Source organism: Zophobas morio, unplaced genomic scaffold (genome assembly GCF_036711695.1).
Source record: "Zophobas morio isolate AGI-343-1 ecotype UQ-CSIRO unplaced genomic scaffold, CSIRO_AGI_Zmor_V1 ptg000026l, whole genome shotgun sequence".
Taxonomy (NCBI): domain Eukaryota; kingdom Metazoa; phylum Arthropoda; class Insecta; order Coleoptera; family Tenebrionidae; genus Zophobas; species Zophobas morio.
Window position 1 is genome coordinate 2,274,376 of NW_026972131.1, and position 26,289 is coordinate 2,300,664.

Genomic DNA, 26,289 nt, shown 5'->3' on the forward strand with positions numbered 1-26,289 from the left:
ATCCCAACTGATATACGTGTCCTTGCAAAAATGTTGATGACGTCATCGCAATTTTTTTTTAAATTCCCACTACAAAAATGTAATGAGAAAAAAAACACAATAGGCATGCAGTCGTCAAGTTTCCGACAGCGAGGGAAGTACTGTCTAAACTCTTTAGACCAATTTTTTCCTAAATTTTTAATGGTCAATAAGCTGCCCATAAGAAAGCTGATCTGTTTGTCCTCCATATAACTGAATTATAATGGAACAATAAAGTGTTTCGGTTGTTTGCTCACTCACCTTTAAAAACATCCCTTGTCTCTATTATCATTGAAACATCTTCCAAACCATGGTTATCTAATTCCGATCTTGTTTTCCACTTCTGCCGCCTATTAAACTGTGGGCTTCTGACATACACCCCAGCGGTTCCAAACAAGTAATTTTTTTTTACTTGTTTGTTACTTTCTAGCGTCTAATTCCGACAAATTTTGTGAAAATCAGTGAACAGACATTTTTTATTAGTTATTTAAATTAATTTTGTAATTTCGTCTCCAGTAACCAGTAATACGTTCATCAACATTTTTGGTGGTTCTGGACAAGTCTATTGGACCTAACGTTGTCGATCAGATAAAAATGAGTGGCGGGTTCATTCGCTTTTAGCGGTTTGCAACTGTCCACTTGAAATCCACTAAATAAGTTGTCAATTATACATTTCTGGTATTCATCTGCCTGGAAAACGGATTTGAAATTGTTCCAAATGCTAGTAACAGTCTGAGATGAATCGAATGCATTCTAGGACCTTGAAAAGTAGGAAATAATTGATTTGTTTATTAAACACTATTCCTTTCTCATGAACCATGAAACCCAAAGCTACGGGTTACAAGGTCAAACCACAACTTGTCGTGGACAAATAGTACATACTTCACTGTTCGCTGCGTTTTCCGCGCATTTGCAAACATACCTACTTTCAGGAATTATTGTAGTAGTGTTAATATTTTAGTACACGGCAAAGTTGGAAAATGAGTGTCCCCAGTGTTACTTTATGTGATAATGTAAAAATGCCCGTTTTGGGTTATGGAACTTGGCAGGTCAGTTTTTATCGTTGTTGCATATAAATTAAGTATTCCGATTAAATTAATTAATTTGTTTATTATTAATATAATGCGGTCATAATAATTTCGAAATTCTTTTTTTTTCGATACGAGTGAATACGGTAACGTTGTATATCACGAAACAAGAAAGTTTAATGAACTTCCGTCGCGTCACTTAAAACACACATCAAACATATCGCTTTTCTTTTGTTAATTATTATCGAAATATGTAAAACAATGAGATTTAGGTGAAGATAATAAAATAAAAGCAAACATTTGGTATATTTAATGCGTAGTGCAAATGCAAGATACACACATATTTAAAATGCTAATACCTACCGGCAAAAATAATCTTAAGCTACTAAACAATCATGGTCACTAAGCTACTAAAACTAGTCTCCTATTTCTTGCAAAAAGTGTTATGTAACTTTACGCTAAATTTTATATCAATATATTTAAGATTTTTATTTTTGAAACAGACATTAAAAAGAAATTTCCGTAGGTATACCAGACTTGAGCTTTGTACTGTAAGAACTTAACACTTTTATATTAATAAGTTTAGTTGTTAATCGTTTTAATAATATAATCTTTTGTGTTGATGTGTGCTATAAATAACTATTATTGTGATGCGGAAATGCCAAAAATAATTACCAGATTAAAGTGTTGAGTAATTATTTATCTTTGAAAGTATTTTGCCTTCATAGACATACTTTTTAATGTGTTGTTGATTTTCTTCTGTATGTGAATGTAGATAACCGGTGTTCAATTGAAAAATCACTTAATCAAAATTTTATAGTTTATGTCCTCCAAACATTACTGACGACATTTTACAGTTTTCCCGAATAATTTTTCTTTTTATAGAATTACATACTCTTGAATGTGTTATTTATGAATCCGCGTTTTTTACACTATACATCCATATTTTTGGGAAAAAAATTGGTCTAAAGAGTTTAGACAGTACTTCCCTCGCTGTCGGAAACGTGACGACTGCATGCCTATTATGTTTTTTTTTTCGCAGTGGATTTCAAAGAATTCGGTTTTGTAGTTCCTGATTAAATCAATAAAATATATTTACGCATTCATTAATTTTTTTGAGTCACTCTGTATATGCAAATCCAAAAAATATAAATGGAGTGATAAATGACAAGTACAGACTCATCATATTTTGTACATTTTAGATATGATTTATTCGGCAAACTTTCGAGCTGACGTCATCAAGTTTTTGGAGGGGATAAGCAAATATATTTTGACTAGACATTTATTATGCTCTTTATGACCTTAAAACATCTGCAAGATTTCAGAGCATTCGGTTTTGTAGTTCCTGATTAAATCAATAAAATATATTTACGCATTCATTAATTTTTTTGAGTCACCCTGTATATGCAAATCCAAAAAATATGAATGGAGTGATAAATTACAAGTACAGACTCATCATATTTTTACAGTTTAGATAGGATTTATTCGGCAAACTTTCGAGCTGACGTCATCAATTTTTTGGAGGGGATAAGCAAATATATTTTGACTAAACATTTATTATGCTCTTTAGAACCTTAAAACATCTGCAAGATTTCAAAGCATTCGGTTTTGTAGTTTCTGAGTAAATCAGTAAAATAAATTTACGCATTCATTAATTTTTTTGAGTCACCCTGTATATGCAAATCCAAAAAATATGAATGGAGTGATAGATCACAAGTACAGACTCATCATATTTTGTACATTTTAGATATGATTTATTCCACAAACTTTTGGGCTGACGTCATCAAGTTTTTGGAGGGGATAAGCAAATATTTTTTGACTAAAGATTTATGATGCTCTTTATAGCCTTAAAACATCTGCAACATTTCAAAGCATTCTGGTTAGCAGATTAAAAATTAAATTTCAAAATGTTGTTTTATAATTTTGATTTTTTTTCCAAAAATCTGGACGTTTCGGGTGAAAAGTCGATTCGGAGTTGTAAACTACATGTGTAGGACTATGTTATTTTATACAATTGAAAACCCATTTACTATGTACAATTTTGAAGTGACGTCATCGCATTAGTGGTGGGGATGATTAGACAAATTTTGGTTAGCGTTTTACCATCTACATGATATTCTTAATATAAGTACAAAATTTCACAACAATCGGTCGAGTACTTTCGGAGATTATCTGTCTAATAAAAATCCGGGACAACAGACGGACAGACGGACGGACAGACGGACAGACGGACGGACAGACGGACAGACGGACGGACAGACGGACAGACGGACAGACGGACGGACAGACGGACAGACGGACAGACGGACAGACAGACGGAAATGGGAGACCTATTTCTTCGTCTTCTAGGGGTCATGAAAGATCGAGAAAACGTAAAAGTAGAGAGTCGGCCGACGGACTCGATTACAATACTTCCTTTGCTTACGCTCGGGAAGTAAAAATCAAAATTATATAACGACATTTTTGTCTTGTTTATACCCCCGTAAAACTGGTGACGTCATTTTAGTTTTGTCGAATTTTTACTTCCCGAACGTAAGCAAAGGAAGTATTGTAATCGAGTCCGTTGGCCGACTCTCTACTTTTACGTTTTCTCGATCTTTCATGACCCCTAGAAGACGAAGAAATAGGTCTCCCATTTCCGTCTGTCTGTTCGTCTGTCCGTCTGTCCGTCCGTCTGTCCGTCCGTCTGTCCGTCTGTCCGTCTGCCGTCCCGGATTTTTATTAGACAGATAATCTCCGAAAGTACTCGACCGATTGTTGTGAAATTTTGTACTTATATTAAGAATATCATGTAGATGGTAAAACGCTAACCAAAATTTGTCTAATCATCCCCACCACTAATGCGATGGACGTCACTTCAAAATTGTACATAGTAAATGGGTTTTCAATTGTATAAAATAACATAGTCCTACACATGTAGTTTACAACTCTGAATCGACTTTTCACCCGAAACGTCCAGATTTTTGGAAAAAAAATCAAAATTATAAAACAACATTTTGAAATTTAATTTTTAATCTGCTAACCAGAATTCTTTGAAATGTTGCAGATGTTTTAAGGCTATAAAGAGCATCATAAATCTTTAGTCAAAAAATATTTGCTTATCCCCTCCAAAAACTTGATGACGTCAGCTCAAAAGTTTGTGGAATAAATCATATCTAAAATGTACAAAATATGATGAGTCTGTACTTGTGATCTATCACTCCATTCATATTTTTTGGATTTGCATATACAGGGTGACTCAAAAAAATTAATGAATGCGTAAATATATTTTATTGATTTAATCAGGAACTACAAAACCGAATGCTCTGAAATCTTACAGATGTTTTAAGATCATAAAGAGCATAATAAATGTTTAGTCAAAATATATTTGCTTATCCCCTCCAAAAACTTGATGACGTCAGCTCGAAAGTTTGCCGAATAAATCATATCTAAAATGTACAAAATATGATGAGCCTGTACTTGTCATTTATCACACCATTCATATTTTTTGGATTTGCATATACAGAGTGACTCAAAAAAATTAATGAATGCGTAAATATATTTTATTGATTTAATCAGGAACTACAAAACGGAATGCTCTGACATCTTGCACATGTTTTAAGGTTATAAAGAGCATAATAAATGTTTAGTCAAAATATATTTGCTTATCCCCTCCAAAAACTTGATGACGTCAGCTCGAAAATTTGCCGAATAAATCATATCTAAAATGTACAAAATATGATCAGTCTGTACTTGTGATCTATCACTCCATTCATATTTTTTGGATTTGCATATACAGGGTGATTCAAGAAAATAAATGAAAGCGTAAATTTATTTTACTGATTTACTCAGGAACTACAAAACCGAATGCTTCGAAATCTTGAAGATATTTTAAAATTATCATAAGCATGGTAAATTTTTGATCAAAACGTATTTGGTCGTCCCCCCTAAAAAATTTATGACGTCACCACAAAATTTTGCTGAATAAATCCTATCTAAAATGTACAAAATATGGTGAGTCTCTTCTTGTGATTTATCATTCCATTCAAATTTTTTCGATTTGCATATACAGGGTGACTCAAAAAAATTAATGAATGCGTAAATTTATTTTATTGATTTAATCAGGAACTACAAAACCGAATGCTTTGAAATCTTGCAGATGTTTTAAGGTTATAAAGAGCATAATAAATTTTTAGTCAAAATATATTTGGTTATCTTCTACAAAAAACTGATGACGTCAGCTCAAAAGTTTGCCGAATAAATCGTATCTAAAATGTACAAAATATGATGAGTCTGTACTTGTGATTTATCATTCCATTCATATTTTTGGATTTGCATATGCAGGGTGACTCAAAAAAATTAATGAAGGCGTGAATTTATTTTATCGATTTAATCAGGAATTACAAAACCGAATGCTTTGAAATCTTGGGAATATTTTAAAGTTATTATAAGCATGGTAAACTTTTGTTCAAAATGTATTTGTTCATCCCTCCTAAAAAAATTGATGACGTCACCCTTAAATTTTGCTGAATAAATCCTATCTAAAATGCAAAAAATATGATGAGTTTGTACTTGTGATTTATCATTCCATTCATATTTTTTAGATTTTCTTAAGAGGTGGTTCAAAAAAACTAATGAAGTCAATTTATTTTATTGATTAAATTAAAGGCAACACTTATTATTAGTATTACACCCCAACCAACCCAATTTGGTAGACACAAAATTTGTTAAAGGAAAAACTCGGTTGAAACATAAGGGTAGCACGCTTATTTACATCGACTTTAACATTACAGACCTGCATTTGTTTTATGCGCTCACTTGGTTCCGCGAATGTGAAATAGACATGTTTATAATCAACCAATTGTGAATTTCACCGTCAAGAATTAAAATAAAACCCAATGTTTTATATAATAAGCGGAAGTCGAAGCAATAAAACCGATGGTCGTTTTGTTTACAGTTTCTCTGTTTGACTCTCACGTATGGTGTTACGCCTGTCATCTTAAATTAAGAATGTTTATACATACACGATTTTCAGTTGCCTCTGATACGTATACGTAAGTAAATTGTTTCGTTATTTTATTGATTATTACAAATCAATATTCAAAACGACCCAATTCATTTTCCCGAAAATTTGAAAATATAATAATTTTATTCTTAGTATTACACTAGATCTATCCCAACTGATATACGTGTCCTTGCAAAAATGTTGATGACGTCATCGCAATTTTTTTTTTTAAATTCCCACTACAAAAATGTAATGAGAAAAAAAACACAATAGGCATGCAGTCGTCAAGTTTCCGACAGCGAGGGAAGTACTGTCTAAACTCTTTAGACCAATTTTTTCCCTTTGGTTGTCTTCTGAAAAAACTTAGTGGATGATTTTTAGTAGTTAACTTGTCTTTGTTTTGACGCAATGCCTTGGATTTTTTAGGCAACCTCTGGGAATTTAGTTGAACTCACTTTTATGAAAATCGGTAAAGATTCAACAAAATTTATTCGACAAACGATTCATTTGACAATGACAGTGGCATCGCCTACTAAAAATTACTAATAATTTTAAAACAGAGGTGGTAGAGTTGCAGTTCTTTTGTTGAGTCAAACTCAACAACGCCTAGTTAAGTACTTGTTACTTAAATGCTTATTATTCTCACTTTTGTTAATTATACGTAATTATACATAACAACAATTAATTAAATATTTACGAATGTAGCCAACTGTTATTAATTAATACTCGTTTCACTGCGAATACAGCCGTCTCAATTGACTATCTTGTAATTTTTGACAAGTAAAATAAAGACAAAATGAATTAAAAGTGTCAAATATTTGACGCGATCTGTCACAAACTTTAAACTTACAAATTCGTAAATGTTTTGAAGTCATATAGTAAAGGTAGATTTATAAACTTGTCGCTGACGTTACTGTTCGCCGTTGACGTTACCGTTGCAAGATAAATACGCAGCGAAGGTATGCGTCGTTTATATCATCCGTTGACATTGCCGTTGACGTTGGGTTTTCAACCAATCAAATTGCGGTAGTGGGCGGTGCTTCCAACTTAAAGGAAAATCAATTTTCCAATTAGGCTCCGCCCCTCGCTCTGACAACGAATGAAAAATTCATCACAGCACGATACTCAAAAACATGTTTTTTATTTCTTGTGGAGAAATAACGATTTTGCAATTAACCTCCGCCCTCTTGTCTCACGACAAATAAAAAAAATCATCACAATTGAGATAGGGCGGGTGGGCGGGGCTTATATTTTGCCTTTTTTTCTTAATATACATAGTCATCATTTCACAACAAGAAACTTAAAACATGGTTAAAATGGTACATTTTTGCAAGTAAATATAGATTTTGCTATTATGGGGCGGAGCGCACTTGCAAAATCGATATTTCCTTATACAAATTTTCCATTTTTAGATATTTTTAAGTTTCATGTTGGGAAAAGTAGTCTAAAAATATTAAAACAAAAAGGCAAAATATAAGCCCGCCCACCCTCCCAACCTCAATTGTGATGATTTTTTTTTATTCGTCATGAATCAATGAAACTTAACTGCAAAATACTTATTTCTTTACAAGGAATTAAAAACATATTTTTAGTATCGTGTTGTTCAAAGAATACCATGTATATTAAGAAAACAAGGCAAAATATAAACCCCGCCCACCCACCCCCTCTCGATTGTGATGATTTTTTTTATTCTTAGAAACTTAAAACGGGTTTAAAATGGTAAATTTTTTGTAAGGAAATATGGATTTTGCAATTAGGCTCCGCCCCTATGTCTACCAACGAATGAAATCTTCATTACTATTTAAATCAGGGCAGGTATGAGTAGGGCTTAATCTTTACTTTTATTATTATTTTTTTTTAATATATGTACATAGTATTCTTTGAAGAACACGATACTCAAAAACATGTCTTACATGGTAATTTCCTGCAGAGAAATAATAAGGATTTTGCAATTATTAAATTTTGCTTGGGCTCTCGACGATTAAAAAAAAAATCATCACAATTGTGATAGGGCGGGTGGGCGGGGCCTTTATTTTGCCTTTTTTCTTAATATACATAGTCGTTTTTTCAGAACAAGAAACTTAAAACATGTTTAAAATGGTAAATTCTTGATGACAAATATAGATCTTACAATTAAGCCCCGCCCCTCGATCTGACAACGAATGAAAAATTTATTACAATTGAAAATTGAGATCAGGGCGAGAATGGGTGGGGACTAATCTTTGGCTTTATTTTCTTCTTAATATACCTAGTATTCTTTGAACAACACGATACTCAAAAATATGTTTTTAATTTCTCGCAGAGAAATATGCAGTTAAGCTCCGCCTTCTTGGCTCACGACGAATAAAAAAAAAACATCACAATTGAGATAGGGCGGGTGGGTGGGGCTACATTTTGACTTTTTCTCTTAATATGTGTAGACTTATTTCGACAAAAAGAAACTTAAAACATGTTTAAAATGAAAAATTTGTATAAGGAAATATCGATTTTGCATTTAGGCTCCCCCCCTTAATTGAAAGATCCATATTTCCTTCCAAAATGTACCACTTTAACAATGTTCTAAGTTCCTTGTTGTGAAAAGATGGCAATGTATATTAGTAAAAAGAAGGCAATATATAAGCCCCGCCCACCCGCCCTATCTCAATTCTGATGATTTTTTTTTATTCGTCGAGGGGAAAAACTGGAAAATGTAACATTGAAAAATCAAAAAATAGGAAATTCGGAATGGAAATCTAAACATTGCAATCGAGAAATTGAAGAGTCGAAAAATTAACAAACTGAAAGTTTCAAAAATCGAAGAATCCAAAAATCGACCAAAGGAAAAATTAGAAGTCGAATAATTCTAACATCGAAAAACTGAAATATAGAAAAATCGGAAAATTGGAAAAAGAAAAAATTGTTGCTGAAAAATCGAAATGTTGAGCAGTCGAAAAATTCAAAAATCGGGAAAAATCGAGAAACTGAAAAATTAAAAAAAATGGCAACGAGATACCCAAAATTCACAAAATAATAAAACTAAAAAATTAAAACTGAAAAAATCGAATAATTCTAATATCGCAAACGGAAAAACTAAAATTTAAAAATTCTAAAACCGAAAACTGAAGAATCAAAAAATTGACAAATCGATAAATTCAAAAACCGAAAAATCGAATAATTTGAAAATTAAAAGTCGAGTAATAAAAAAATCGAATGTACTGAAATGGAAAAATTGGAAAATTGAAGAATTGAAAAATCTAGATATTAAAAAATGAAATCTTGAAAAATCGAGAAGTTGAAAAATCAAACAAATGAGGGACGAAGTTTATTTGTAAAATCCTTATTTTTCTACGACAAATTACCATGTGAAATATGTTCTTTAGTAATCGTGTTATACAAAGAAAAATAAATGTATTAATTAAAAAAGAAAACCAAAAGAGAAGCTCCACCCATCCGTCTCGTTCTCAATCGAGATGAATTTTTCATTCGTTGTCAGACTGAGGGGCGGAGCGTAATTGCAAAATCGATATTTCCCTCTACAAATTTACCATTTTAAACATGTTTTATGTTTTTTTGTTGTGAAAAGATGACCACACATTAAGAAACAAGGTAAAATATAGCCCCGCCCACCCGCCCTATTTTGGGATCAATTATGATGATTTTTTTTTTATTCGTCGTGTGCCAAGAAGGCGGAGCTTAACTGCAAAATCCTTATTTCTCTATGAGAAATTAAAAACATGTTTTTGAGTATCATGTTGGTCAAAGAATACTATGTATATTAAAGAAAAAAATAAAGCCAAAGATTAGACCCCACCCATAATAATTTTTCATTTATTGTCAGATCGAGGGGCGGGGCTTAATTGCAAGATCTATATTTGTCTACAAGAATTTACCGTTTTAACCATGTTTTAAGTTTTTGTTCTGAAAATGCGACTACTTATATTAAGAAAAAAGGGAAAATATAAGCCCCGCCCACCCGCCCTATCTCGATTGTGATGATTTTTTTTAATCGTCGAGGGCCAAAGGAGCAGAATTTAATTGCAACATTTTTATTATTTTTCTACAATAAATTACCATGTAAGACATGCTTTTGAACGTCGTGTTATTCAGAGAATACTAACCATGTATACTAAGAAAAAATTAAAGCCAAATATTAAACCCCACCCATACCTGTCCTGATCTAAACAATAGTGAAGTTTCATTTGATAGCAGACCTAGGGTTGGAGCTTAACTGCAAAATACTTAATTCTTTACAAGAAATTAAAAATTTGTTTTCGAGCTTTGTATTGTTCAAAGAATACTATGTATATTAAAAAAAAAAGGCAAAACGTAAACCCCGCCCACCCACCCTGTCTCAATACTGGTGATTTTTTTATTCTTAGAAACTTAAAACACGTTTCAAATGGTAAATTTTTGTAAGAAAATGTGGATTTTGCAATTAAATTTTTCTCCTTTGGCTCTCGACGATTAAAAAAAAAATCATCACAATTGAGATAGGGCGGGTGGGCGGGGCTTATATTTTACATTTTTTCTTAATACGTATACATAGTCGGCTTTGAAAAACAAGAAATTTAATAACAAATGTTTTTTCTTATACTCAAATATACACGATACTCAAAAACCTGTTTTTAATTTCTCGTACAGAAATAAGGGTTTTGCAGTTAAGCTTTACCCTCTTGGCTCACGACGAATAAAAAATTCATCACAATTGGGATAGGGCGGGTGGGCGGGGCTATATTTTGCCTATTTTTCGAAATATGTGTAGACTTATTTCGACAGTAAGAAACTTAAGCAGACTCAGTCATTTCTGAGCACACGGTAGCAATTTCTTTCCGGTGATTTTCACAAAATTGTTATTAACGTATTGTTACGATTTACGTCGTGGGTAAAACACAACAATCGGTTTCTCAGTAATACAAATTTACATGACTATCTACACTGCGAAAATGTAACAGCGAATAATTTCAACTCACCTTGACTGATATGCATTAATCGAGTCTACTGGATAAGACTAGACTAGTCTGCCCCCAAATGCCCCTAAGTCATACTTTCTTCTGAACAGATCGCGATCGCCGGTTTCGAGGTTGTTCTGGAGCCCACCATCTTCCCCAGATGTCCGGTAAACCGCTTCTAGCGTTTATTCGAACAACGCGGTCGCCGATAATGATAACTTTTGAAAGTTATTTTTGCATAATTATGACTAGTCGAAACAACGATTTTGAAAGTGATTTTTAGAAAGAAACGTACAGTCTTTAAATAGTGAAATATCTGTTGGCATAATACGCAAGATCTCTCCAATAAAAAAAGTGGTCGAAAGTTATTTCGACAGAACTTCCCTCCCTCCTGAAATACAACAAAACAAATCCAGCGTTTTCGAAAAATTTTTATTATGATTAATTTATAATAATTTTAATTATGCGAATTTTATTTTTTATGAGAAATTTTATAAATTTTTAAAGAGTTCTGTAGAAAAAGCCTGCACCCACGTTTTTCATTTATATGTGTAGGTGCCTAAATCTTTGATGGTATTTACGTTTCCTGCTCCGTCCTTATGAGGTTCACTGAGCACAGAGCTAAATATTTACCCGTAATATTTTCAGGCAAAAGATGATGAGCTGGAGCAAGCTGTCGAGGCAGCTTTGGAAGCAGGATATCGGCATATCGACACAGCTCACGTATACGAAAATGAAAAAGTTATTGGAAAAGTTCTGAGTAAATGGTTTTCCTCTGGCAAACTAAAGAGTAGTGCAATGTTATCAGTGTGAAAAGTTTACATTTTATCGCGAAAATACATTACAGGGCAGGATATTTTTTTGGTGACAAAATTACCCCCTGGAGGTAATCGTCCCGAATCTGTTCCAAAGTACCTCAAGAGGTCGCTCGAACTGCTTCAAGTTGAATACGTGGATCTATATTTAGTGCATGTTCCCTTTGGATTTAAAGATGTAGAAGGTGATTTGCATCCCAGAACTCCTGAAGGACTTATTGATATGGATACCGAAACGGATCACGTGGCTTTATGGAAGGTAGAGATTTAAATTAGGTAGTTCTAAATGAATTTATTGGTGAAAACGTCGCGGTGATAGGCTAGGATAATAAGATACCCGTTTTATCACAAAAATGTATTGATTTGTCAATAAACAATTTAATTTCTTAAATAAGATCTTAAATATAAGTGTATATTTTGTTAGGCATTTGTTTGCAATACTTTTATTTTAAGTATTAAACTAAGTTAAATTGATTGTTGACAAAAAATTCCTAGTATCTACTAAGTGAATTACTTTCTAATGTCAAAATTTAAAAAAATTGTATTGCATATTTTGTTCGCTGTCTTAAGCTTTGTATAATAAGCGTTAAACATTGTTGTACAAGTTGTATTAATTTTTCCTCTTGCTTTAAGTTCTTTACTTTTTCAAGACATCTTGTTTTTCCGTTGCTATTCATTCACTCTTCGCTGCTCTTTGACCTATTCTTTAGATCTGAACTATTATCTCATCATTTGCGTTGTTTTCTTTTTGGCTCCATGAAGCATCTGCCAATTTTAAATCTTGCATATTTTAAGGTGGAATTATTAAAATTACTTTTATTGATTCCCTTGTGCACAGTACTGAAAGATTCCTTGAAACTTCTAATTACTCCCAAGGTTGCAATATCGCGTGTAAACACGTAATGACTTCCCAGAAATGAGTGAATGTTCCAGCCATTATCGTTAAAATGCAACTCCTTGGATTCAATCTGTTTTTCCTATACTTAGGCAATGGAAGCTCAAGTTGATGCCGGTTTAACAAAAGCAATAGGGATTTCGAACTTCAACAAAAATCAGATAGAAAAGATTCTGGAAAATGCTAGGATTCCTCCATGTAATTTGCAAGTGGAGCTTCATGCTTACTTGCAACAGAAAGATTTGGTCGAATTTTGCAAGAAGAATAAAATCGTTGTGACGGCCTATTCACCGTTGGGATCCCCGGGACTGGCTAAATTTATGGCTCAATTTGGTCGAACGTAATCATTTCTTCTGCATGTTGTAACGTATAACTTAATTCTGTTTCAGGATTGATTTACCAGATATTTTGAACAACCCAGTGGTTCAAACGATTGCAACGAAACACAAGAAAACGGAAGCGCAAATCGTCCTTAGACATGCAATACAGAAGGATATCGTCGTGATTCCGAAGAGTACAAATCCGAAACGTCTTCGTGAAAATATTTCAATTTTTGATTTTCGTCTAGATGACTCAGAAATGAAACAATTGAATGATTTAGATCAGGGGCTTAGAATCTTGAATTTCATGATTTTTCAAGGGTAACTTCGTGCATAGGTTACGTTATTGTTCGTTACAAATCTATTGTTTTAGGATTCAGAACCATCCGGAATACCCTTTCAAAGCAGAGATCGGTAAACTTTAATAAAAAATTTATTGTTTCGTTAACGATATGATGCACAGACAATACAGGAAATTATTTTCGTTGTAGTTTGGTGTTTATAAGTATAACTAGGTAGTAATTTTATTGTTTTTTTGCACCTAATTGACTTTTCCTTAACTATGATATGCAAATTTAGTAAGACATCACTTTAAAAATTCAAGCCTTGCAGTCTTAAAAATAGGACCTGCAATATAAAACTGCTAGAAAAGAACATTTAGAGAAGACACTCTTTAATGAACAGTAAGCGTAAAAAGTGTCTTCAAATAAATAACAATTATGTGTAGGTAACAATAATTAACAAGGTTGTCTTAAATACTACTTTCTTTGATAGAACAATCGTTATGAAAATTCCTAGTTGGAGTAACAGAGTTTAATTCCGATGTAGACGGATCATATTCTTCTACGGTAATATGAACACTGTTAGTTTCATCACGTGCGTTCTGATCATCAAGTTCTTTGTTTAAATTATTTTCATTATTAACTTCCGTATCACTGACATTATCAACGAGGTTTTGTTCGTTGTATGTATCCATGTTACGCATCTCGATATTTTCGGGTTCGTTCAACATTCGTCTATTGTATGTCCTAAACATTAAACTAACTTCACTGTAAGAAGGCGGAAGATCGTTGCTTTTGTCGCCAAATATGTCTTCGTACGCAGGCGGTGATACTCCCAGAGAGGTTGGAGAGAGCCCCTTGCTTGTGGTTTCCGAATCGAGAATACTGGGCGTACTCCCAGTTTGGTACCTCTGGGCTCGAATCAGATTCGCACTGAGTTCCATGAAGTCGATACCCGTATGGTCCGCTTGCAACTGGGCAAAAACAGCTCTATCGACAACCAACATTCTTCCATAAGGTAAAAGGATTATTGTCGGCGTTGTTGACTCTCCCGCCGCGCTAGCTGTAAAGAAAATTTTTATTAAAATATATTGATTGCGTGTAAATATTTTTTAATCATACAATTCAGTGGGTGGGAAAGTTCTACCAGTTTTCTGTATTCAAATTCAAGACACTGTTAATGACAGCGCAGTCTGTTTGAACTCAATGAAGAAATCGTAATTTAAGCGAAGTGTAGTGTGATACTTAGTTTAAAAAGTAAAACTGTGGAAACAAAAGTACTTGCATTCTTGGTTTAATAATTTTTATCTTGAAGTAGCGTCTTCAAAGAATAATGTTAAGTCAGGTAGAACTGGGAGACACCAAATTTTCTTTAAATTTTTTATTGTACCACGTACACAAAATAAACGTAACTTCAGACAGTGTTTTCCAAGAGTACATAAATTAGAGCTGTATTTAATAATAAAATAACTTTGTATTAAATGGGATCGTCAAACGTTTACAAAACTGCTTCTACCTGGAAGTAGAATAAATTTTACGTAAGTATTGTCCGAAGGGTAAACCGCAGAGGAAATCAACTGTATACGTGTATCAAAGGAAATCACAGGAAATCAAAGGAAAGCAAAAGGAAATCAAGAGGAAATCAACGAGGAATCAAGAGGAAATCAATGAGAAATTAACGAGAATTCAACAACAAAACAAAGGAAATGCAGAATCATCATACCAAATCCAGTTAAACTAGATATTTTCTAGAACTAATAAACGTAACATGTGCGACATAAGTCATCGCATTCATCATAAGAAAGAAAATATCAATTTAATCTTACAAGTGGAGATTAAATAACCTTTTCAGGGGATAATGACAGAAAATTCCAGTATAATATCAGTAACTGACAGCATGATATTTCAGCTTGACAAATATTAAAGTTGCAGTTAATGAAGTGCAGTTCCGATGAGAAATGATACATTATATTGCTTTATACCTACAAACCAAATTTATAATTTCACCCCAAATTAGTTTTTAAAAATTGAGTTTGTGATATGAGGTACCAAATTCATTAAGTTCAGGTCGTGCAAAAATCTTACTAATGATATGTTCTTGCCTTGGAGGTTTAGCTCTCAAACTTGTGAGAGTATGTTTAGAAGCCTTAGATCAATGACCTCAACTTTTAGCACAATTGTTAATTTTAGTAGGTATGAGAGATATGTTGCATCGAAGTGACAGACTGCTAACTATAAACAACATTAAAAACGATTTGGATAAAAAATTCGTTTTTCTTAAAGAAATCAGGAAAAAAAGTTCAATCACGAACAGAGATTTTGTGAAAAATGATGACTTGGGAAACATTTCAGATAAAGATATACAAAGCACCGTAGAATAAGCTTTACGGGATTGTCTGCGTGACACTGAAGATTTAGGAATGAAAGTGATTGATTTCAACTATGTATTGTCTCCGTGTAAAGAAAATGAATGCAATGACGAAGTTGAAGATGAAATATTTAGTGAAGAACAAATTGAAAATTACAGCAATTCTCAAATAACCATGAAACGTAACTTTTTTCAAAGTTTGGAAAACGATCCAGTTGACCAAGATGAAGATTTACTGAATGATCTTTGCACAATTTCGTACGAATCTAAGAAATTTGACAGAGACATACACCTTAGAAGTTTTGATAGTGACGATATTTTTGTTGAAAAAGGTGATCTAGTCAGAATACGCTTAGATAATACAACAAAAGTTATAAAAAAGTCTTCACTTTGCTGGCTGTTAGACAATGAAAAGGATCGCGTCAGTGTGGATCGTCTCAAAAGATTTATTCAAAATAAGAAATGTAATAGTAGTAGAGTTAACTCAGAAACAGATACCTGCCTTCAACATAAAGATGCATCTCAAATTCAAAAACCAGTCCAAATTGGAAAACAAAAAAGACGCTATAATATATCAAGTGACTCATCTGATTTAGACAACCCAAGTAGTATCGAATATGATGACAGCACGGACACCGAAAGTTTGAATTCTTCCAATTATTCTGATGATTTGAATCCTCGTTTGAATCTCAGGGCTGAAAATAGTAAGGCTGATCGTTCTAAACCAGACTTAAATATAGACGATTATATTATAGTACAATTAACAACTCAAAAACAAAACAAAAAATGTTGCATTAGTAAAGTGTCATCACTTAACTCTATTTTTTGTGATTTTTTGACAAGGAATCCAAAAATTCCGGATGCTTTTATGTTTCCGGACATTAAAGATCAGGGGGAGATCCAAGAAAATGAATATATAATGAAACTACCTCCACCTCAGGTACTCAGAAGAGGCAGTTTAGTTTTTGAAAAAAAATTATTGAAAAAATATTTGATTTAATTCTAGTTTTTTTTTTAAGTGATGTGATTAAAATTTGTGATAATGTAACCTCAACCTGGGTCGAGATTTGTACAAGTATATATCGTAGAGAATGCTAAAGTAAGAAACTGTGCAAAATTCTAGGTGCCCATGAACACTTTTAAATGGGAAAATTACCTCTGAAAATTTATCAAGTGGGGTTATCCACTCCTTTATTGTGCAAAAAAAAAAAAATTCTTACGTGTTAAATTTTGCATTTCAAAAGTCTTTTTTCTAATATGCTTTATTTGAAAGTTGTGAACAAAAAATTAAAAGTGTTATCATCTGTATTTATGGGTAGCTAGAATTTAGCACAGTTTTTTACTTCAACATCATCTACAATATATACACAAATCTCGACCCAGGTTATGGGATAAGTATTTTTTAAGAAGTTGTTTTATTTTGTGATATTTTGTTATGATCCAACAGAAATGCTTTACTTTTATGTTTAGAGTTACCGTTTTTTTTAACATTTAATAAAAAAAATGAAACTACTTGTTTTTTCTGTTTATGCTATCATAATAAATGAATAAAGCCAATTTTTAAAAAGTAATGACTTAAGTTATTATTATAAGTTTGATTTAGTAGGTCAAACTTTAACATGATCTTGTATTGAACCTAATAGAATGATTTTGGACTATTTGGTATTCATTAAGACCTCTGTGAACGTATGAGCCAGTCGCTGTTGCCTTATGAAGATGAGTCACTGATAAGTAAAAACTGCTGACGTAACTAAAAATATCCTGAGAGAGCCGAAATGCGGACAAAGAAATAATTTACTGAAATTATCCGAGTGTTGTCGAGAATCAGAATCTTCCTGGTTTATTATGAAACGGGAATACAGTTAATTGGAAAACTATCCATTATTTTTTTCCAGTCTTGAATAATCACTTCTTTACATTGAATTATAGGATTGGTGCGGAGGAACTCACAAAACACTGTACTTGGCATACAGGAGTTCATCCACTTCATATATTTTAATCGAGTGATCTAGATTTAGTTTTATTATGAACTGTATCACATAGAAAAAATAAAATATTCCTTGGTTTTGTGAAATTGAAATACTTTTTAGAAAAACACCTCTCCGAAAAAGGGGTCGATAAAGACTGCAGAGGGACGATTGGCCCCTGTTTTCAAATCATGTAGGAGTTCATCTTACATGTGTATTTTGATATTTCTGTAGACAACAGATTGACAACAAATATCTGGAAAATGAAAAAGGTATTCTGTACTTACGGGGATATAGGATGAGAGTTTATAGAACTGAAATTTCATTACAATTTATTCTCATAGACTACGTGGGATGATATCTGTGGATTTTATCATATTCATTATAATATATACCTTTTTCATCTCAGGACTCAGCACTCATTTTTACTTCCCGAGCGTAAGCAAAGGAAGTATTGTAATCGAGTCCGTCGGCCGACTCTTTACTTTTACGTTTTCTCGATCTTCCATGACCCCTAGAAGACGAAGAAATAGGTCTCCCATTTCCGTCTGTCTGTCCGTCCGTCTGTCCGTCTGTCCGTCTGTTGTCCCGGATTTTTATTAGACAGATAATCTCCGAAAGTACTCGACCGATTGTTGTGAAATTTTGTACTTATATTAAGAATATCATGTAGATGGTAAAACGCTAACCAAAATTTGTCTAATCATCCCCACCACTAATGCGATGACGTCACTTCAAAATTGTACATAGTAAATGGGTTTTCAATTGTATAAAATAACATAGTCCTACACATGTAGTTTACAACTCTGAATCGACTTTTCACCCGAAACGTCCAGATTTTTGGAAAAAAAATCAAAATTATAAAACAACATTTTGAAATTTAATTTTTAATCTACTAACCAGAATGCTTTGAAATGTTGCAGATGTTTTAAGGCTATAAAGAGCATCATAAATCTTTAGTCAAAAAATATTTGCTTATCCCCTCCAAAAACTTGATGACGTCAGTTCAAAAGTTTGTGGAATAAATCATATCTAAAATGTACAAAATATGATGAGTCTGTACTTGTGATCTATCACTCCATTCATATTTTTTGGATTTGCATATACAGGGTGACTCAAAAAAATTAATGAATGCGTAAATATATTTTATTGATTTAATCAGGAACTACAAAACCGAATGCTCTGAAATCTTGCAGATGTTTTAAGGTCATAAAGAGCATAATAAATGTTTAGTCAAAATATATTTGCTTATCCCCTCCAAAAACTTGATGACGTCAGCTCGAAAGTTTGCCGAATAAATCATATCTAAAATGTACAAAATATGATGAGCCTGTACTTGTCATTTATCACTCCATTCATATTTTTTGGATTTGCATATACAGAGTGACTCAAAAAAATTAATGAATGCGTAAATATATTTTATTGATTTAATCAGGAACTACAAAACGGAATGCTCTGGCATCTTGCAGATGTTTTAAGGTTATAAAGGGCATAATAAATGTTTAGTCAAAATATATTTGCTTATCCCCTCCAAAAACTTGATGACGTCAGCTCGAAAATTTGCCGAATAAATCATATCTAAAATGTACAAAATATGATCAGTCTGTACTTGTGATCTATCACTCCATTCATATTTTTTGGATTTGCATATACAGGGTGATTCAAGAAAATAAATGAAAGCGTAAATTTATTTTACTGATTTACTCAGGAACTACAAAACCGAATGCTTCGAAATCTTGAAGACATTTTAAAATTATCATAAGCATGGTAAATTTTTGATCAAAACGTATTTGGTCGTCCCCCCTAAAAAATTTATGATGCCACCACAAAATTTTGCTGAAAAAATCCTATCTAAAATGTATAAAATATGGTGAGTCTCTTCTTGTGATTTATCATTCCATTCAAATTTGTTCGATTTGCATATACAGGGTGACTCAAAAAAATTAATGAATGCGTAAATTTATTTTATTGATTTAATCAGGAACTACAAAACCGAATGCTTTGAAATCTTGCAGATGTTTTAAGGTTATAAAGAGCATAATAAATTTTTAGTCAAAATATATTTGGTTATCTTCTACAAAAAACTGATGACATCAGCTCAAAAGTTTGCCGAATAAATCGTATCTAAAATGTACAAAATATGATGAGTCTGTACTTGTGATTTATCATTCCATTCATATTTTTGGATTTGCATATGCAGGGTGACTCAAAAAAATTAATGAAGGCGTGAATTTATTTTATCGATTTAATCAGGAATTACAAAAACCGAATGCTTTGAAATCTTGGGAATATTTTAAAGTTATTATAAGCATGGTAAACTTTTGTTCAAAATGTATTTGTTCATCCCTCCTAAAAAAATTGATGACGTCACCCTTAAATTTTGCTGAATAAATCCTATCTAAAATGCAAAAAATATGATGAGTTTGTACTTGTGATTTATCATTCCATTCATATTTTTTAGATTTTCTTAAGAGGTGGTTCAAAAAAATTAATGAAGTCAATTTATTTTATTGATTAAATTAAAGGCAACACTTATTATTAGTATTACACCACAACCAACCCAATTTGGTAGACACAAAATTTGTTAAAGGAAAAACTCGGTTGAAACATAAGGGTAGCACGCTTATTTACATCGACTTTAACATTACAGACCTGCATTTGTTTTATGCGTTCACTTGATTCCGCGAATGTGAAATAGACATGTTTATAATCAACCAATTGTGAATTTCACCGTCAAGAATTAAAATAAAACCCAATGTTTTATATAATAAGCGGAAGTCGAAGCAATAAAACCGACGGTCATTTTGTTTACAGTTTCTCTGTTTGGCTCTCATGTATGCTGTTACGCCTGTCATCTTAAATTAAGAATGTTTATACATACACGATTTTCAGTTGCCTCTGATACGTAGGTATACGTGAGTAAATTGTTTCGTTATTTTATTGATTATTACAAATCAATATTCAAACGACCCAATTCATTTTCCCGAAAATATGAGAATATAATAATTTTATTCTTAGTATTACACTACATCTATCCCAACTGATATACGTGTCCTTGCAAAATGTTGATGACGTCATCACAATTTTTTTTTAAATTCCCACTACAAAAATGTAATGAGAAAAAAAACACAATAGGCATGCAGTCGTCAAGTTTCCGACAGCGAGGGAAGTACTGTCTAAACTCTTTAGACCAATTTTTTCTACTTTATTCCATTTTCAGACAAATAAACAATTATTGCTAATGTTTTGGTTTTACCAAAATGGCAGTCCCATATTCCCCCTTTGATAATAAACCTGGAAGAATTTGAGCCTGACTCAGATTATTATCGTTTACAATCAGAGGTGTAATTAACTCAGATAATTTTTATAATAATAATAATGAAGTCAGTACAATATTTATTAATACTGTGGCGACCCAATAACACGTTCGTAAGCGGAAATAGATAAGCTCCTCCGTAGTCTAGTGGTAAGAGCACCCACCCGGCAAGCGGTAAACGTGTGGTTTGATTCCCACCGGAGAAGCAATATTTTTCTACGCTTACCTTCATTGGTGACCACCAACAGGAGCAACGTACGCACGCATGCACGCAACGTCCTTCTGCTAATAGTGAATAAAGTATTTTTTATATTTGTTCCTTAATTTATTCAATAATTTTTTGACATGGGTCCTCACTTTTGAGCAGTAAGCAAAATACAGTACAAATATTCATAATCTACAGGATTATTCACCAGAATAATTAACTCTCCGTTACGCTTTTAACAATCAACGGGTGAGTCTTTGAAAAATAGTAAAAACATTCCACACATTCTGGTGGAGATATAATAATTTTAAAATTGGTTTTTTGCTACCTTTAACAACTAAACAACACATTCATTATCACAATAACTAGTAATAAAACTTTTAGTTAATATTTCTCTCAACCATGACCATGTTTAATTACCATTTCAAAGCGAATAGTACTAAATTTTAGGTCCCCTGGTGTTTTATTTTCGGATAAATTTAAAGGAATCTGGTGTTTTGTTGCTAGATGAACTTGAAAAAATCTTTTAAGCTTTTGGTGTTTAACTTTTTACGAATTTGAAAATTTCTTGACTGCTGCAATATTTGAATACTCGTGATGTGTTGTTTTGGGAGCCCATGGAATTTTTTTTTGTAAATTATTTAAAAGAATTTTGGGGGACTTTGGTGTTCTATTTTTGGAAAATTCTAACTTGACCTGTTTTTGACTTAATTTTGGGGCTCCGTTTTTTTTTTTAAATTTAAAACTGTCTTGAGGTTCTAGGTATTCCTGCTTGGAAAGAATTTGAAAGTGCTTTGGAGCTTCTAGTGTCTTTTCTTATAATAATTTAATTAAATTTTTTAGAGGATCGTCATTTGCTAAAACCAGCCCTATCTTAGCAGGTACTAGCCCTACCCACCCATCCTTTCTTGGTTAGAGGATATCTCACTTGACAAAATCAGTCTTATCTAAGAAGCTATTAGCCCCGCCCACCCACCCGCTCTTTTTTTAGAGGATATGTCATCTGCCAAAATCAGTTTTATCTTATCAAGTACTAGCCCCGCCCACCCACCCTCTCTTTTTTCAGAGGATATGTCATCTGCCAAAATCAGTTTTACCTTGACTAACTTTTACAAAAAATTATCACATTACGAATTTTGGGACCTCGTTTTTTTTCTACTTTTTTTTTGAAAAATTTAAAACATTCTTGAGGTTCTAGGTATTCCCGTTTGGAAAGTATTTGAAAGTGCTTTGGAGCTTCTTAGTGTCTTTTCGTATAATGATTTAATTAAATTTTTTAGAGGATACGACAGCATTTGCCAAAATCAGTTTTATCTTATCAGGTACTAGCGCCGCCCACCCACCCTCTCTCTTTTCTTAGACGGTATCTCATCTGCCAAGATCAGTCCTATCTTAGCAGTTACTAGGCCCGCCCACCCACCCTCTCTTTGCTTATAAGGTATGTGGTTTGCCAAAATCAGTTTTTCCTTAGTACTGATGACTAACTTTTACAAAAAATGATCAAAATTTGGAAACATCTTGAGCTTACTTACATGCACAAGGCAGAAATTTTGAACATCTTCTCAAGTGTTTATTTGGGTATGCTTCAATGGATTTTTCTTTTGTTAGTTTTGTTTTTGTTTATAACTTATTAATGTCTTACTAAATGTTTGTTTTTGCATTATTTATTAATGAAAAATAACACCTTCTTTATTAATAATAATGCACAACGATTAATGTCTACTGGTTCTGTCATGGTTATCGTACTAAAAAAAAAAATTAAAGGTAGATTTCAGTGACCATCGTTACTAAGAAATTAGAAAGTAAGCACTCATTAGGTGTGTGCAGTGTTGCCAATTTTACTTTTATAAAATTACGTTTTTTCCGTAATCTACACCATAAAGAATTTTTTTTTTTTGGGACTCCTGAAAACCCTGAAATTCCTGAATTTTGCATATAAATAAGTTCGTGATATTTTGATAATTTTTTTGTAAAAGTTAGTCAAGATAAAACTGATTTTGGCAAATGATATACCTTCCAAGAAAAGAGAGGGCGGGTGGGCGGGGCTAGTTTTTACTAAGATAGAACTGACTTTGGCAAATGATATACCTTCTAAGAAAAGAGAGGGTGGGTGGGCGGGCCTAGTACGTGCTAAAATAAGACCGATTATGACAAAAGACATACCCTCTAAGAAAAGAGATGATAGTGATATAGTAGTAACAGCAACCTGAATAACTAATAGTATTTTACATATTTTAGACATAGATATTAATTTTCAGATGTGGTTATATTAAATACACAGTGTTTAATTGCTCGTACAAAGTTTAATTAAGGTTGTTTTGCTGTTAAAAAATACTCCTATATTATATAAAATAAACTTTTTTCGAAATTTTGGAATTCCCATTAATACATATCCAAGGCAATTATATGAGAACATATGTACTATAAAAAGCTGTATTCTAAAGTGTTTTAATTGGGGTATTCCCAAAAGTATATGTCCAGGTGAAATTGATTTGTCTAGTAATCTACTCGTAACATTGTTACTAGAATCTATTTCACTGTCAAAACACAGTCTGTACTAAAAATGAATTAAAAATTAGCAGAAATACGGATTAGTCTTCAGACTATTTTTCAACGTTTACCAGTAATAATCTAAGTAAGTTCCAAGCCGTCACATCTCTAATATGACCTGACTTGACATGACCTGACCTGACTTGGTTTTTCAGATTCTATGGAACATCACTTTTCAGCAAACAGTTTAAAATATTGAAAAAGTAAAAAATTTGTATAACTTTTTGGACTCTAAAAAAGACATTTGGTTTTTAGTAGAACTTTCGCACGCACTTGAATTCAAAGAAGTACCTGTTAATAAAAATTAGAAATAGTACGTTCTGAACTTTTTACGAGTAACGTGTTTATGTGTGCTGGTTACTAAATAATTACTACGACTGTTGATAAACAGGTATACGATTTACTGACAGATTGAGTTTCTGATTCGATTTTTTTGCAGCGATAATGATAAAACAAGCAAACATTTCAAAGTTAATTGGTTAAAGTTTACACAGCGAAAGATTTCATTTATAGAAAACGTCGTGCAATCAGCAAAATCAAAACAAATCCTGGGATTCTCAATCACATAAATTATCGTTTTTTGATTTGTGTTAGTTTTACACACAAGACAGTAAATTAGTAGAAGGTTAGTTGCTCGATGCAGTTACTTGTCGTGTTATTTTTACCTGGCTTTTTTTGCTTGACTCTGATATAACATATAATTCATCCGTGTGTGCGCTTCTTCTAGTATATACTGAAATTCAACAAATAATCATTTTAACATTCCTGGTGTGATTAAAATATACGGTTTTTTCTGCGAAATGGAGGTAGTTATTTAAGGGACACAAGTGGGTGGAAGAAATCTGTTGTTTTTACGTTTTCTATAAATATACCTCATTGTTTCGTTAAGAAATATTTGGGTTTTATAATTTTGAGAATAAAGATCTTATGTAATTATTTTGCGCAAAATATATTCACCATCTCTGTTATGCAATATCTACGAATGTAAGTTTCATACAAATTTCAAATTAATATAACAATCTGGGACGCTGATCCTAGGTAAAAAAAGCTTAATAATATCCAACAAAAATGTATAAAGTTATTTTTAATTTCTATTAGCTCGAAAGCAAAATTAAAACTAGATGTGTCGTACATCAGTCCGATACTGTATCGAATATATACAATTTTATATATTTTTTCTTATTTCAACATTGTGTACACAGTGAATAATTTTATTCATCACGGTATGTCCAAGTTTAATAGATTACATACTAGATCTTGTTAACATTCAATTAAAAATTTTTTGGAGGCAAAAATAATGACTTTTCAAATTTTTTGTTTCTTGAGCCCATTTTACTGGATTTTGAAAATACATTAAGAAATCGAATCAGATAAAGGGAGATTTAAAATATCCATTAAAATATTCCCTATGTCTTTCACATCTTTTGTTTCCAGTGCCCCCCTTTGTATATGTCCATCCTCTAATTAAATTAAAGTAAATAATAATAATTACTACTAATAGTTTAATTTCAATTTGTCTCAGTGACAGTGACATTTATATAAAAAAATATTAAACTACGCCCTACGTCTTTTACATCTTTTGTTTCCAGAGACTCTCCTTATATTAAATTTAAAAAATCATTCGGTAGAAATGAACCATTTTTGAGGAAAATTCTCAAATAAATCACGTTTTATACTCGCATTTCATTTTAAGTTGCATTTAACGCTCAGTTTGTTGAAAACAAATTGACCTCTTTTGTTCTTAGAATTTTTGTTTGTATTGTTTCAATAACTGGCAGACGGCGGAGATTAAAAGTGACAGATTCTGGAACGAAAGCGTTAATTTTGAAATTTATAGTCCTTGAGAAAATTAAGAATAATAGTTACTTGACCACATGAGGGATTTTAAGCGTCACTCTTGTCTCCTATGATACATTTTCCCTAATGATTGATAGTAGATGAGTAGAATACGACTTTTAATTAAGTCCACAGTGGATGATTTTGAGTACAAAGGGTTTCCTGTATATATAGTAAATAACCCCTTTGAATTTAGCCTTCCTGATTTGCTTAGGAATCGAATACTTGAGAGAGCGAACTCAAAAATCAATCGCTGACAGTTGTTAGTTAGAATATTCCATAAAATTCTTTTTATTCACAACATCCGTGTTGTCGACATAAAAGTCACATTTCACTAATTTAGTAGATGAATTACACATATATATAAAAAAAAACATATAAATTTTCTTTACATTTCCGAAAGGCTTAAGATTTAGCGATGTTATAGTTCGAGTAAGTAATTATTTAAAATTAGAAAAATTCAGAGCACGCTCCTATTATAAATCACTTACTTCAACCATCAAAAACACATCGTCTCGAAGCTTAATTGAAATTTGATGAAATTGTTCTGCTTTAAGTATTTTCGACGCTTTAAGCCTGTAACCCATCATTCTTTCTTTCATCAAAAAGACTGTTCATTTCGAGAACTGTTTATAACAACATTAATTCTTACTACTTCCATCACACCGGGTGGAAGCTTTCAAGGTGTTTTAATTTTTCAGGGAAGTGTGCTATTAATACATTTTCCGTGTATTTCTGTGCTTATTGTGTTTGTTATGTTTACTAACACCTTTGAACT

The 26,289-nt window shown here is 32.3% G+C and overlaps 2 protein-coding genes across 2 annotated transcripts in view; one reads left to right on the forward strand and one right to left on the reverse strand.

Annotated features, from left to right (window-relative positions):
• The first annotated feature begins 871 nt into the window (after window positions 1-871).
• On the forward strand, window positions 872-13,510 carry LOC135136326 (1,5-anhydro-D-fructose reductase). The gene is made up of 6 exons (XM_064065555.1): window positions 872-1,067; window positions 11,607-11,748; window positions 11,806-12,032; window positions 12,761-13,008; window positions 13,058-13,309; window positions 13,362-13,510. Exons 1-6 carry the CDS (start codon window positions 999-1,001, stop codon window positions 13,411-13,413), a joined length of 990 nt encoding a protein of 329 aa, XP_063921625.1. The 5' UTR covers window positions 872-998; the 3' UTR covers window positions 13,414-13,510.
• The window catches only part of LOC135136327 (uncharacterized), a 47,541-nt gene continuing 34,711 nt past the window's right edge, over window positions 13,460-26,289 (reverse strand). Inside the window, exon 3 of the mRNA XM_064065556.1 lies at window positions 13,460-14,332. Within this exon, the coding sequence (XP_063921626.1) occupies window positions 13,740-14,332 (593 nt within the window). The 3' untranslated portion in view covers window positions 13,460-13,739. The remainder of the gene's footprint in view (window positions 14,333-26,289) is intronic.